At 32.7% G+C, this 13,251-nt stretch overlaps 1 protein-coding gene across 1 annotated transcript in view; it reads left to right on the forward strand.

Moving 5' to 3' along the window:
* LOC131616913 (subtilisin-like protease SBT4.8) overlaps window positions 1–1,804 on the forward strand; it is a 2,662-nt gene extending 858 nt beyond the window's left edge. Inside the window, exon 2 of the mRNA XM_058888355.1 lies at window positions 46–1,804. Within this exon, the coding sequence (XP_058744338.1) occupies window positions 46–1,745 (1,700 nt within the window). The 3' untranslated portion in view covers window positions 1,746–1,804. The remainder of the gene's footprint in view (window positions 1–45) is intronic.
* Window positions 1,805–13,251: the final 11,447 nt, after the last annotated feature.

Here is a 13,251-nt window from a genome sequence, read left to right on the forward strand (position 1 = left end):
AATGAATTAATTTCTTAAATTGGTTGAATTTTTATGATTGATCAGGTTTTAGTCCCATTCCAAAAAAGTGGAAGGGAGTTTGTAAAGGAGGTTTTAACTTCACTTGTAACAAGAAAATTATTGGGGCACGGTCTTATGGTAATGGAGGGAAGAATGCAAGAGACGAAGCTGGTCACGGAACCCACACAGCATCAACTGCAAGTGGAAGAGAGGTGCGGGATGTAAGCTTTTATGATCTTGCAAAAGGCACTGCAAGGGGTGGAGTCCCGTCATCAAGGATTGCTGTGTACAAATTATGTGGCGCGGATGGTTCATGTAGTGGTAGTAATATCTTAGCTGCATTTGATGATGCCATTGCTGATGGAGTTGACATCATCACAATATCAATTGGGGGCTCAAATGCCCTTGAATTTCTTAAAGATCCTATTGCCATTGGTTCTTTTCATGCCATGGAGAAGGGAATTCTCACATCGCATTCTGCGGGAAACTCTGGTCCAAGGCCAAGTTCTACGGGAAGTGTAGCACCTTGGTTATTTAGTGTTGTTGCATCTACCATAGATCTTCAATTCATTGATAAGCTCATTCTTGGAAATGGAAATACTATTATTGGTAAGTCAGTCAATGCTTTCCCCTCAAATGGCACAAAAATTCCAATAGCTCACGGTACTTGCTTGTATAACTTTGGCCAAACTGTGGTTAAAGGTAAGATTATTTTCTGTGAATCACCAGTGTATGAAGCATTGGCTTCTAAAAGTGGTGCGTTTGGTGTAGTCACAAATGTTGAAGAGTCTAAAAATGATGTGTCTTATGTCTCTTGGATGCCTTCAATTAACTTGGATTCAAAAGATTATCTTTTTGCTCAATCTTACGCAAAATACACTAAATCCCCTGTGGCTGAAATTTTGAAGAGTGAGATCTTGCATGATACAAATGCTCCTAGAATTGCATCTTTCTCTTCTCGTGGTCCGAATTCAGTTGTTCCAGATATTATGAAACCAGATATAAGTGCCCCCGGCGTGGATATTTTAGCTGCTTTTTCGCCTCTTGCCCCACCCTCTAGGCATGTCAGTGACACTAGAAAGGTCAATTACAACATATTATCTGGAACTTCTATGGCATGTCCCCATATTACTGGAATTGCTGCATATGTGAAATCATTTCATCCAGATTGGTCACCAGCAGCTATTAAATCTGCCATCATGACCACGGCAAAACCAGTGAACGGTACTTATAATGATTTGGCTGGTGAGTTTTCTTATGGATCAGGGAATGCTAATCCACAACTAGCTATTAACCCAGGACTTATTTATAACATTACAAAGGATGATTATGTGCAAATGCTTTGCAATTACGGTTATGATAATGAAAAAATTAAACAGATTAGTGGAGAAAACTCAATTTGTCACAGAGCTTCTAACCTTTCACCGGTAAAAGATCTAAACTATCCTGCACTAGTAATTTTTGTTGCACCTCAGAAACCTTTCAATATCAATTTTCCTAGAAAAGTTACAAATGTTGGCTCTCACAATGCAACCTACAAGGCTATTGTCACCCCAATTCCAAATATCAAGATTACAGTAGAGCCAAATCTTATCTCATTCAAATCAGTACAAGAGACACAATCATTTGTTGTCAATGCTCTTGGGAGAGTAGAGTCAAGTCAAACTGTGTTTTCTTCGTCACTTGTTTGGTCAGATGGCACCCACATTGTCAAGAGCCCAATAATTGTACAAATAACATCCTAAACCATTGTCTTTGAAAATAAATATGTGAAACTTTTATAGGATAAATAAGTGGCTCTCGAGTATCCAATAAATTACTATTATGTATTTTAACGTTTTCATGTTGATGTTGAATTCTTAAATCTCCAAAATTCAATGTGCATAAAACTTAACAACAAATAACATTGAAGAATAGTTTTACTTGTATAATAAAATCATGCTAGATGGCTAATTAAACCATATAACAACTTAGGGATCATTTGAGTGTTTGAGTTTGTTGTCCTTGTTGGAACATACACAAAATTCTAAAGTGAATCAATGGAGAAAATGAGTTAATTTGAGAAGATGGAATGAATAATGAGAGTGACAGAGAGAGAGTAAATTGAGAGTGAGGAGAAAATTATATGAAATGACATTAACCTTTCAATCTTACAACTGAGGGATATATATATATATATATATATATATATATATATATATATATATATATATATATATATATATATATATATATATATATAAAAGCTTACCAAAACAAGTGAAACAAGTGAGGTACAAAACAACTTAAAACAAAGCCAAAAAGCCCAAAACACGAGCTCATAATCAATTACGCAAAACACCGTAATCGATTACGCCTTCGATCTGTAGACAATGTGTAGCAACCGACCTAAAATTTTAAGGAAAAGAGTCGCCACCATTTATTTTAATTCTAAAGGAAGAGAATTAAACGGATTACCCTACGGTCAGAGATTCTACGTTCGCGAGTCGGTTAAACAGAGAGAATGTGTTAGGCACCCTTTGTCTCCCTTGTATTCAAGAGGGCCCCTTTTAAGTTTAGGTTTAATAAATTTTAAACTTGAGATACGGTAAATTTGAGATACGGTAAATGTACGTTCACCTATATCCTAAAAAAAAGTTTTATTGATATTTCAAAAGAATTTGATTGAATGTTAGTTTTTTATGGTTATACTTGCTTGTCTAAAATAAAGAAAAAAAGAATAGTTACAAATGATCAACGTTAAATATTCTATAAAACACATAAGATGAAAATAAACAAAAATTTATACCAAAGAAAAGAAATTAGAAAAAGCTATCACTAAAGTATGGATTAAACTATCAGTATGCCAAATGAGCTATTCAATTAAAAGCACACTAAAGCTCACGTGATATTTTTACTTAGGCCAAATAAAAAATTAAAACAACACAAACTAATAGTTTATAGAACTAAGCAAATCCATTTCATCGAGTATGGATTTGCTCCAGTTATTGGATTGTCTAGCTACCCTGTTCCGTTTTCGGATGTCTAACATGTGGCAGTTAAAAACTTCAATGGTTTGGATTTAAAATTTTAATATCAGTACCTTTTTAATAAATAAAAAACCAAAATAACACATTCCGACACCTTTTTTCATCGGCACCACTGTGCAATTTTCTTAGTTTTATGCTATGGTTTAAACTGAGAAAAATGGGGTTACAATTGCAATGTCTTAAATTTATTTAAGCTTTTACGGTTTTATTTTCATTTTGCACTTGATACAATAGAAAATTTAAATACAGAAAAAGGGTTTCTATTGCATTCAGTTTAACTTTAGCCTATCAATAAATTTCATCACTTACTCTTTACAATCCCAAATTTACAATCCACTTTCTCTATTAACAAAAATATTCAATATCTCACCACTTTCTCTTGTAAATTCACACCATCGCACCACTTGTGTTGAATCAATTACATAAATCCTAAAACTGGAAAAGAAAAAAAAAAAGAAAGAAACTATTTGGGAAATAGATAGTTGTGTTTTAATATATTTATGTTTCAGTTAAGGACAAACCGATTTTGGTTCAGAGCTTTCACAGAACCGGTAGTTGGAAGGTGGAAGAAGGGTCGTTTCATTTCAATCAACAGTTTTTTATTTTTGATTTATTAAAAAAATACTGATATTAAAACTTTAAATACAAACCATTAAAGATTTTAAACATCTTGAAATAGAATTGGGTAATTTGACAGTCTAATAACTGGAGCACATCTGTAACACCCCAAAATCTACCCAACGTTTATATAATAACATCAGAGTAATTTCAAATTTTCAACAACTTTGGGATATTACAATTCCACTTAACACAAAACCTGTCATTTGCATAATTACAAGAATGATACATAGCACACATTCAATCATATTATAAATCACAACCTGTATAGCCTCAAACTCAATTCAACTTTTAATTAAAATACTCGCAGCGGATTATTCAACGAAATTCAGGTATCAACGTAAACTCCAAACAACATAGCATCTTTTTAAAATAGATAACTTAAATCAAAACAACTCCTCAAAATAACAACTTGAGTTCAACTTTAAAGGAAATAACAACATAAAATCAAAACAAGTGTTCGTTTCCTCCGAGTGCTACGTATCAGAGCAACGACACCCAAAAACTACTAAAATCCTTACTCCTCGCTACCTGCACGTTACCAATATAAAGACAACGGCGAAAACAAAGAAAGGGTGAGATATCGAAAAGTATAAGCAGAAGTATGATAATTGATATATTAGACATAGAATCATATAATATTCACCACATTAAAAAAAACAACGACAATACAATAATCAACCAAGCAACATAGCAATAACAACAACTTTATAATGCAACTCATTATGAAACTCGACTATGCAAATGCATGTGGATCCATCGGAGAAAAACTCCCAACTTAATCATATGTCAGGTTATCGAGACATTTCAACAACTTGAACAGGGTGCCATCAAGGCCAACTTAATCGGGTGCCAGTTCAGGCTAACTCAAACAATGCAAATGTTATGCTACAACATGAACGACATCTAATCAACAATATCACAACAAAATCAGAACAACGACAAAATAATCAGCAACTCAAACATCAACTTAAATCGCAACTCAAACAACTTCCACTTTGGCTATTTGAGCCTACAATCAAAACTTGTCCAGATTCGGGACACAACCAACTTACGTCATCAGTACTTGCAACTCACGAAATTGACATGACATTCAACAAAAACAACCAACCAACCTGTTATCAAATTGTGCCCCTGTTAATTTACTTCTGCTAATGTTACACTATTGCTTAACATGTTGAATTCTATTATCATTATTATTATTAACCTATGGCAATGGCAGTATTTTCTATGATAAGTTCTTAAAATATATCTGAATAATATATATATATATATATATATATATATATATATATTCTAATATAACATGTCATATGATGAGGCACTTTTCCTAAAGCAACATTATCATCTGTCACACATCCCACACGTGAAGCACAAGAAAAAGGGAGAAAGGAAAAAGGTGGTGTGGGGCACCCACCCCCAAGCCAGGGGCTCCCATGCCCATTTCATATTTTTTTTCTTTTACTTTTATTCTAGGCCAGGGGACGACCGTCCCTCCCCCTAGAGGCCCCTGCCCCACCTCAATTTCTTCTCCAGTTCCGCCATTGGGTACGCCCAGAACAATTTGTTTAACAAAGTTCATCGATTTACCAATATATATATACACATCACAGACTTGAATCAATACAACATATGCAAGCAACATCACCCACAGAACAACTCAGTTTAAAATCCAGATTCAACCAGTACAACAACAAAATCACAAGAATCACAAATTTCAATACATAATACAAAATTAGCAGTAAATTATACAACCTTAAATCCCATATAACAGTTATCATACAATCGATTATATTAGTCGAACCACACCCCTTACCTGATTGGATTGAAGGAAGCTCGAACTTTTGATCGGAATTTGCAACTGCCAAATTGAACCCTAAGTTGCTAGCACCAAAAACCCTTGATCCCGAAATTCTTTTCCTCTCTGCTACGTACTGTTGCTAAGTGTGTATTTAATTGGGCTTATTATTCATAAAATATGAGGCCCAATTTCAAAATTCAAAATTATTTTTAAACTTGGTTTTTATAAACTTCTTTGGTTTATTTACAATATTTTGGATTTTTGTAATTATTTGTTTAAAAATATAATAATTTACTTGTAAATTATTTATACTTTTAAAAAAAATAACAAATATGTGCTTGTAACACCCCTTTCTAATACCCCAAATATTCAATCATATAATCAGAGTAAATAAGTTTGCATAAAAACAAAGGGCGTCACAATGACGTCTTCAAAAACTAAAAGCTTCCAAAAACTAACATCAATCATCATCAAACATACAAATACACTTGGTCATCAAAGCAACACTATTCACTTGTAATAATTCATCAAGAATATGCATTCCCAGCGGAAATAATAAATACTCATGTATTTCATAAATGATTTATGTCTCATACCATAATCATATCTCCACAATGATCCACAAGATAATATAACGTCATATCCAAGATATTCGGCACTACGGCCTCTTAACAACAAATAATAAACATACATGTTCACAAGGTAGTATCATAATACATAATCAAAGCAAAACATGAGTTCAATACTAATAATCCCAACCTAGTGTTACATGACCAGAGCATTGACTCACTACCTAATCACCAAACAAATGCGGATGCTCTCCGGCTAAACCTCGCACGAGCTACTAAGCTTCGAAACCTGCACGTTACCAACAAAAGGTAACATTCAAACAGAAGGGTGAGAATTCAAATCATTATGAAGAAAGTATAAACACACTTCGCATAATCATGTAAATAACATTATCCAATATATTTCACATGTTCAAGTATGCAACAAAACTCAACGGTATTTAATTAGTGTATTTTAATACCATGTTAAAAAATCCAAAAAATATTTTATTTATCATTATTTAAAAATTAATCAAAAACATGTTCTTTTATGTTTAAAAAAATCAACTAAAATTGTTTTATTTTGATTGTTTCTTTTATAGAACTTTATGAATGTTTGTTAATATTTGTTTAGGGTTAGAATAGAGTGTCTTTGACTTCTTCATGTACCCTTAGACCATTTCTCTTAATTAAATTGGTATTTAACAATTAAAATTAATTAGGTTTAGGTGTATGTTTCAAAACCCTAATTTCTAAAACCCTAATTTGAAAATCCCTTAGGTTTAAAACCCTAATAAAAAATTTACAACGTGTTGATCTTTGTTTATCCATGTTTATCTTTGTACATAATTGTTGATTTTCTAATCTATGCCTTATACTTAAATGTTGAACCTTGTCTTGTACATATACTTGTTGATTTTATATCCATGTGATTTGTACTTATGGTTATATTTTGTTTATCTAACCCAATGTTTAATCATCACATTAATCATTCATCATTCATACATGATTTGAATCCAAGGGTTTAGATACATTCAACTCTTGCTTGTTAATACTCACTTGTTTGTTCTTGTACATACATAAGGTATTTATTGTTAATTGTTTAAGCTTGATGTTTTATCCAAAGGATGGAAATGATATTGACTAAATTGTCAAGGTACTTAATTTCTTTTCCAATCTCTTTTATGTTTGTGCTAAGTATTTTAAAGCTTTTCACTTGTTTATGGTTTAGTATTGTTAAAGCTTAACCAAACCCCTTTTGTTTTGAAACCTTGGTATTAAGAATAGAATTATTCCCGGTGAAACTATTCTTGATCCATTGATCTTGTTTTTAAACCTTGGTGTTAAGATATGAATTATTCCCGGTGAAACTTCTCTTAACCCATTGACCTTGTATTTTAAAGCTAGGTCCTTCTTTGATTTGTTTTAAAATTGTTAAGTATTTTAAAGTTTAACCTTTTTGTCATACCCCAAAATTTTCCCACCATATTTTTATACTCAAAGTCATTTGAATATCAAAGTCTCAATACTTGACTGAATATACACTCTCCTGAACAACAGCCCTCCAACTAGGGTTTTGCCTTTTTCAAGGAAAAGTCAGGTTCTGATACCTCCAATGGACTCCATGGCCTCTCATATGATTCAACAGATCCTTACCTCAAGTTTCAAGCTCTGATTCTTAAGATTGCTCAATCGACAACTCAAATGGTCAACAGTCGACTAGTTTGACCTAAAAGTCAACTATGGTCAAAATACAGTCAAAACTTCTGATTTTGAGTCAACATCAATATTTCAATATTATATTTATCATTTGATCAAGTATTGATCATGATTCATCAAGGAAAGTTCATGAATCAACAAAACCTAAAGTTTCTAAATTAGGGTTTTTGACCTAAAAGTCAACTGAACTTTGACCAGCCATAACTTTCACATGGAATATCAGAAATTCTCCATCCAAATCTCATTTTGAAGGAAATTGAGTTCTCTACAACTTTGTCTGTCACATGCAAAGGCTAAAAATGCACCATTTAAGAGATATAAGCCAAAACATTATAGGTCTTTTTGAAAGTCAACAAAAAGTCATTTTTTCTCAAAGAGTGGTACATGAACATGGTAGACTCAATTGAGATGAAACCAAAAGGAGCTTTTAGAGGACTCTTTTAGATTTATAGAAAGTATGAGAACACCTCCATATGATCAAAATTAAGGGAGATATGAGGTGTACAAGTTGGGTGAAATTTCAAGGGATGCACCAAAACCTAATTGAATAATTTTTCACTTATTGAACCAATGGGCCTAAGTTTTGGATTTCAAGCACATATATGATCCATAAAAAAGCCTTTAAAACCATCTTTATATTTTTGGCGTTTTTATTTCTATTTATTTGAATTTTATTTATTTAAATGGCAAATAAATCAAGTAAAATACCAAAAATAAAGAATTAAATCATGAGACTTCATTTTGGATCATATAAAAGCCCAAGAGACACCTAGAGGTCATTGAATTTTCGTTGGTGAAGGTTTGGCCTTTTTATTTTATTTATTTTTTATTTTTATTCAATTTAAATCAAAGGAAAATAAAATAAATTTGCATTAATGAATGATTTGTTTTCTCAATAAAAAAAAATCATCCATATTTGATTGGAAGAAGATTTGGATGGAAATAGCAAGTTATCATGATATTTCCAATCAAATATTTTTCAATATTTCCAAATATTCAATCACACAATTATTTCCAACTTAAGTGACCTAAATGCATCCTATATATACACTCAACAATATTCAGCAAGGGAGGACGAATTAGAGAGCAAAGGAATATGGTTTCCAAGAGTGTGAAACTTTCAAGGAAAGATGCAAGAATAGTACATAAGATTCCAGCCATGTCTAAGAGCCAACGACTATTCTAACGAATTCAAAGAATAGAATGGAGTAGGAATGGACCCAGAATCGAGTCTCATATTTCCCAAGGCATGCGCATCACGTTCTCCATGTTCGTTCATAGGTAATTTTCGTTTCATGCATATCGATGTGTTTTCATGTAATCTAACCATTCCTTTGAGTTCATGGCATGATTTTTGTAAGGTCTGGACCATTAACACAAATATTTAACGTGTGGAACAAGATTTTCCATTACTAGGGCATGGAAGGTACACACTTTCATTTTCATGTTTACAGCGATTTTCAAGGGAAACTAATGGCTCCAATGGATTCAGTGGGGGTGAATTAGTGTATCTGACTATCTGGGCAGGTTTCGTGTTTGCTTCTTTTGCTTTTCGCAGGTTTTGAGGAGGACATAATTAACTATGGAAAGGTGTAGAAAATCGCAACTAAATCCGCAGCAAATTCCTTGGGAAAATCCGCAGGAAGTGATGTTGAAGATGATGACAAGGAATGGTGACTATTGACTGCGTGCGTGTCTGTTTACCATTCGAAGGTCAACAAAGGCCTTTACACTCCTTACTCCTGATTTGCCAATCAAATACTGCGTGGGCCCTTTCTTGACTCACCCTTTAAATTACGTTAGTTTTTTATATTTAGTAATTGAGAATAGTTTATTTAACGAATGATTAGCGCAACAAGAGTGGCAAGGAAGAGGAACCATTCATATCGCAAACTTGTGTTCGAATCCTGTCGTGGACATTTTATTTTTAACAAAACTTTGCCAACAGATCCAACGCAGCACGCTCACACCTGACCATGGTGTTCCCTCACGTCTCCACCATCAGATTGTACCCAGCACTAGATCTGACGGCCAGGAAGTGCACGCCCACAGTGAACCTTCAAGATCCAGCAACACCAGATTCCAATCCCCAGGTTTTTTTAAATAAATTAATTTGTATTGATTTCTTTCTATTTTCTTTTCCTTTTTTCAATCTTTAATAAATCTTTTTCTTTTTCAAAATTCAAAAAAAACCTTTTTTTAAAACTTTAGTTTAAGTTTATTAACTTAGATTTTTTTTATATATAATAATTTTTATTTTTAGGGTATTTAATTAATAATTTTAATTAATTAGAAATTATATTTTAGTTAACTAATTAGATAATTCAGCTTTAATAAAATTAGTATTTTTAGGCTAACAATAATAATTTAATTTTAGGCTAATTATTTTTATGTTTTAATAATAATAAGAATAATTAATTTTAGGTTTTATCACTAACCTTTGCCCTTAACCCTAAAAATCATCTTGGTAGGTGTTGCCCATTAACTGTAGGTATAGGTTTGCCCTTTTGTAATCAAATTGAATTTCTTCAAAGCGCGATTTCTCTTCTCATCCCACTCCAGTGTATGTCGCATGCCTTTAATTATTTGATTTTCGCCTTTCTTTAAATTTCTGCCTTTACTTAATTTTTGCCCTTATTTTTATTTTCTTCCTTTTTATTTAATTATTTGCCTTTATTTTAATTTGTTTTATTTAAATTATTTTTTTTCTTTTGATTATTTAATTTCCATTTAAAATTCTAGAAATTATGTATAGGTCGCTCAATTGGTTTTTTGTAATAGCTTAATTAGGACCTTTTATTTTCCGCCTTTATTTTTCTGCCTTTAATCTTCCCGCATACAGGTGTTTATTGTAATAGCATAGGACCATTAAACTGTTTTGTTTTTCTGCTATGGTTAGTAATCCTAGGGAGTGCAAGGCTGCTTAATAATTTAGATCACTAATTACAAGATAATATAATCGAATTGAATCACGTGATTGTGCACCCACACTCCTTTAGGGTAACTCCTCATACTGTTGCATGTTGCCTATAATTATACTAAAGATAGTCAAGTCCCTCGGATATAGGGATACCTTAGATTGCTGTCTTTGATTCAAAATCACCATGTCCCTCCGATAAAAGATCATAGTCCCTTCGAGTTGCCTACGATAAATATGATCTCGTCCCTCGATTAAATGGTGATAGTCCCTTTGATTGCTAAGGTGTCCTTACTGTTGCCTAAATGACTATTATGTCCTTCCCTAAGACTACCTTCCCTCTATATGGTAGGGACAGTATTATGGCGAACGTTAATTTCTCGATGACCCTTAACATCTGTTATACCCCAAAATTTGCCTGCATCTTTTTCAAGAAGAAGACAACAGACTTCTGTCTAAAAATTGGGAGTTTCACATAATCTTGGATTTTATTCCATAAATATCCTGATTTTATGAATGCTCGGTTTTTAGAATTTTTCTTATACGGTATTTTGGTTCGCTGTTGAATTTATTCTTACACAAACACCAATTACTTTTTATTACTTCACACACGCTGTTTATTTGAGATTTATTTGCAGATAAATAGTACTGACGCAATTGGTACAAAACTAAATTTTGCAGGCGCAGAGTCCGGGGATTCAGACTGTACTGGTAACGAGTAAATTATTATTAGTTTTTGTTTCCCACTAATTTTTGTACTATATTCTATTCTTTTCAAATCTCTTCCTTTCTTTTCAAATCTCTTTCTTTCAAAATCAAATCCTAACTTTATTCTATACATCTCTCTTTTCAAACCCTACCATACACTTTCTTTCAAATCCTACTACCCCTCAAATTTTCCTTTTTAGTACGGAATCACTTCATTCCCCAACGTCTCTATCCTTCTTTTCACTCTATAAATACCTCTCTTTTTTTTCATAAATTCTCACATCAAATTTCAACTCATCTCTCAAATTTCTACCTCATATTTATTTTCTCTTCTTCCCCGGAAAAAATGGCGAAGTGGATGGATACGTGTTTTCTTATGGTCATCACTGTCTTGGTGGTGATCATGTCCTTTTTCTGTCTGCATAGTCCTGAAAAATGCGGACCTGGGTTGCTTACACTTCCGATCATCTATTTGTTGTTATTTATAGCATGGGTTTTTAATCGTCATTTTTAAAGTTTGTCGTATCTTTTGTTTTCAAATAATGTACCGTTTATTTTATTTATTGTACTGTTCATTATATTATGTAATATGTGTACTGTCAATATTAAATGTCGTACTATCTATCGTACTGTAGTTTAATTATCCAGATAATATTATGTGTGTTTTCTGCCAGTTAAATATTTATTTTTCTGCGCATTAAATACTTTTCAAGGTTATTATCGGTAATTTCGTTCGCGTACAGTATATTTTATTTATTTATTATGTTTGTGTTTTTCTAACAACTCATGTAAATAAATTTTCACCATTAACACAACAAAAAAACAAATAGAAAAAATTAACTTTAACTGTTGAATTTTCACTTTAACTGTTACGTTAATGCCCGAACAGCCAGTTGACAGTCAAACCCGCTGACAGCGCGATTCTCCGTGTTTTGTACCATCAATCAAATCAATCTTTTGCATTTCAAAATTCCAAGATTTTTGTTCTAGAAGTCTTCTGATAATCACATGATCAACAGAGACTCAGCACTGCACAGAAATCAGGTACGCTTAACTGTCTCCTATACGAACAGTCCCTAACTAGGGTTTTTGTTTTTTTCAGGAGAACAAGTTTTTTGAGACCTCAAATGGATTTCATGGATCTCCATATGTCTCAAAGTACCACCATACAAATTTTCAAACTTCAATTCACTCAGACGCACAGTCAGCAGCTCAAACAGTCAACAGACGACCAGTTTGACCGAAAAGTCAACAGACAGTCAAAAATGAAATTTTTTGTCAACATCCATATTTTGTCAAAAGATTCATCATTTGATCATTGGTTGATAATAATTCATCAAGAAAAGATCAAAAATCAACAAAACCCTAAGTTTCAAAATTAGGGTTTTCTCCTAAAAAGTCAACTGAACTTTGACCGACCATAACTCTCTCCTCGTTCATTCAAAAAATTCCAACCAAAGCTTGTTTTGAAGGAAATTCAATTATATTTAAAATTCAATTGATCCCATGGTCATTGGATTCACCATTTGAAAAATATGGGCTCAGACATTACAGGTCATTTTCAAAGTCAACAAAAAGTGGTTTTTTGTCAAAGGCAATAACATCAAGATAACTTCTCCAAATGAAAAAAAGTTTCCAAAGTAGCTTATATAGGACATCTTAAGGTTTCTAAAAAGTACAAGAACTCCTTCATATGATCAAAATTGAGGGATTTATGCCTTGTTGAAGTTGGCTATTTTTTTGGGAAAATGCATGAAACCAACATTGATCAAAAATGTTTTTTTCCAAAAGGGGCCAAGTTTTCATGATCCAAACATGATTCTAACAATGTTAAGGGCCTCCCACGACCAACCTAAGGCCCATAACATTTTTATTTCTTTTTTGGTTTAATTTTATTACATTTAAAGTTAA

This window comes from Vicia villosa, linkage group LG7 (genome assembly GCF_029867415.1).
Source record: "Vicia villosa cultivar HV-30 ecotype Madison, WI linkage group LG7, Vvil1.0, whole genome shotgun sequence".
Classification (NCBI taxonomy): domain Eukaryota; kingdom Viridiplantae; phylum Streptophyta; class Magnoliopsida; order Fabales; family Fabaceae; genus Vicia; species Vicia villosa.